Source organism: Pavona decussata, unplaced genomic scaffold (genome assembly GCF_977016875.1).
Source record: "Pavona decussata unplaced genomic scaffold, jaPavDecu1.1 SCAFFOLD_210, whole genome shotgun sequence".
In the NCBI taxonomy this organism is placed as follows: Eukaryota; Metazoa; Cnidaria; class Anthozoa; order Scleractinia; family Agariciidae; genus Pavona; species Pavona decussata.
In genome coordinates this window covers 1182294-1185000 of record NW_028145615.1, presented here as the reverse complement: position 1 = coordinate 1185000, position 2707 = coordinate 1182294, and the positions used below count along the sequence as shown (strand labels likewise).

Below are 2707 nucleotides of genomic sequence, written 5' to 3'. Positions count from 1 at the left end.
TTTCAATCAACAGCGGCGGAAGTGTAGCTTTCAGAGCTAGACAAAGTAGGCGATGATCCGAGACAATTTTGTCATTCCAAGCATTTAAGTGAAAAACAAGACGAAGTACATCTCTGTACACCGCCAATGATACTACTACACGTAGAAACCACGTGATACCAGCTGTCTGTCCGACACCGCACAAGAAAGAGCAAATAAACATTCAGTTACATCCACAGAATTAAAAAAAATTGAAAGGCACAATCGGACAATTGCTTTGCTTTCGGCATCAAATTTCCGCGGGTGACTCTAAGCCGATAGTCCCTCGACAGAAACACTAAGATAACGAGAAGCGTACCCAATCAGATTACGGCATTTGTGATAAAACCTTAGCAGATTTATGGTGATACATAACCCAAGGTTGGTGAAAGCTAGAGTGGATCAACCAATAGGCCTTATCACGGTTCTTTTTAAGGACAAAATTGGAGGGATGTAGCTGTGACAGAAAGCGTCCAGTCGTGTTTTGAATCTTCCATACATTTGTCTGTATAGCGAACCAGCCGTGAGCTGTTACTAAAAATAGTTCGCGGGAAAAAATACAGGGAAATGTATGGATGTATGTTCTTAAAATCTTTTTCCTAGTGCCAAAAGTTTCCAATTCATGAATTTTTCAGAAGCGATGTTTTATGAAAATTATTTGACATCGGATTTCCATACAAACACTGTTATTTCAAGCCTGTTTGCCTACCTGTCAAAATGGCGTCGAAAACCGTGATAAGGCCTATTGTTAAATAGCGTTTGCTTCATGTTCTTGTAGGATGCTTCTATCACGGGATGATGTTAAATGATGGTGAGAGGATTCCTCTTGGCTGCAAACTCTGGTAAGTCTGGGTTTGTGATGCTAAAGTTGAACATCGAGTGCTACTATTGACAAGATTTATCAATTTGTAAGTAAAATAAATATTTACTACAGAAAACTGCTTCCCTGACAGAAACTTTCATTTCGATCTGCATCTGGCTCGAAAGCAGGATTAACTGTAACCCCCCTCCCCTCCCCTTCTCCCTCCCATTGTTCTCGCTATCATCGGTCTCCGATGATTTTTTTCACCCTGAGTGAAAAGTACTACCCGGATCTGGATAGCCATCCGTCAACAGAATGGCATTTTTGTATTCAATGCTTCAGTAAAACAACGCTTCGCGGGGTACCGGTGATATCTGCTAGGAACGGACGTGGGCTGTTTCTTTGGCTGTGGACTTCGCCAGAGGTTATTGTTTGAAACTAAACATGTTTTTATTTACTTTACCTTGTAGCTCTTGTTTCAATGGCAACCTGATGTGCGACGTCGCAAACTGCAACAAAGGTGAGAGGTTTTCACAGATAACCTATCTCATGTACATTAAATACAATACAATGTTGGACACTTCAGGGATTTCTTCCTGACAGTGTCACGCTTTAGGATTTTTGTAATGCAAGTGACAAAATAAGCTGTGAAAAAGAGGGGGGGGGGGGGGGGGCTCAGAAAACCAACTGATACGGTTTATTTGCAGCCTCAGCTCCAAATAAGGAGCAAGCCAGGTACATGAACGTTTCTGCATTAACATTGTGTTTCCTTTTGTCATAATAGAATTCCAAGCCCGCCTTGCTTTAGAGCTCAGCGGCTCGGGGTCTGGAGATGATGAGGATGATGACGACGAGGAAGCGAAAGGCGAAGGATCTGGGAACAACAAATGGTATCCGATCATCGAGGGAGTTAAACACAACGAAGACTTTATTCCTTTTGAGGAAGTCGAAAAAAAGGAAAATAAAGGCGTACAAATGAAGGAGGAGTTCATTCCTTTTACCAAGGATGATAACGAGAACAAAGAACAAAGCGGAGACGACGAAAATGGAAGCGGTACAGAAAGCAGGGACCATTTTATTCCATTTGACGAAGAAACGAACAGTGAAAACAGCGGTGATGTTGCCTCCTTTGCCAGGAGAAGGCTGAAGTAGACTGGTCACACAATCACAGTCAGTGTCATGCAACGTCGTAAGTCGTAGTGCACCGTGACATGTCACCCAGATGCATAAATTAATTAACTACAAGAAGCACTATATCATCATTGTACATCCAAACCACAGAGAAGTAGTGACGAATGTATGTTATGACATACATCACTTCTTAATGAAATATGTCAACAAGTAGTCTATGTTCTGACACAGACTCAAAACTACTGTTATTATTACCATTGGACTATCGACCAAAACAGAAAAGAAAAGTCAAGTAATATCACCGAATACATCATTTCTGGTTTACGGAATTTAAATTGATGAATCCTGTTATCGAGTTGGCGTCACGCCAAGCAATACAATTCGACTAACTATTTTACAATAACTGCCCAAATTCCCGGGCGCTGATTGGCTCGTAGCTATTGTCTATAAGAGTGCAGACAATAAAAATGACGTCAGATGTAACGCGCGCGCTTTCTCAACGAAAAAAATAGCCAATTCCGCTCGTAATTTTTCCATGTTATTGTAAAAAACAAATCGACGGCAGTTTTCTGTGGTCTATACTCTTATAGACCATAAAATGACGCCATAAAATGTCCAAAACTTGGCAGTGAAACCACTCGCCTACGGCTCGTGGTTCCACTTGAGTTTTGAACATTTTTTGACGTCATTTTATGGTCTATAAGAGTATAGATCATAGAAAACTGCCGTCGATTTGTTAATTATATATAAGTTATA

The 2707-nt window shown here is 40.9% G+C and overlaps 1 protein-coding gene across 2 annotated transcripts in view; it reads left to right on the top strand.

Moving 5' to 3' along the window:
- The window catches only part of LOC146460640 (uncharacterized), an 8941-nt gene extending 6703 nt beyond the window's left edge, over positions 1–2238 (top strand). For both annotated transcript variants that reach the window (XM_085088021.1, XM_085088022.1), the window contains exons 6-8: positions 797–860; positions 1291–1340; positions 1605–2238. In XM_085088021.1, coding sequence (XP_084944147.1) covers positions 797–860; positions 1291–1340; positions 1605–1972 — 482 coding nt within the window. In that variant the 3' untranslated portion in view covers positions 1973–2238. The remainder of the gene's footprint in view (positions 1–796; positions 861–1290; positions 1341–1604) is intronic.
- Positions 2239–2707: the final 469 nt, after the last annotated feature.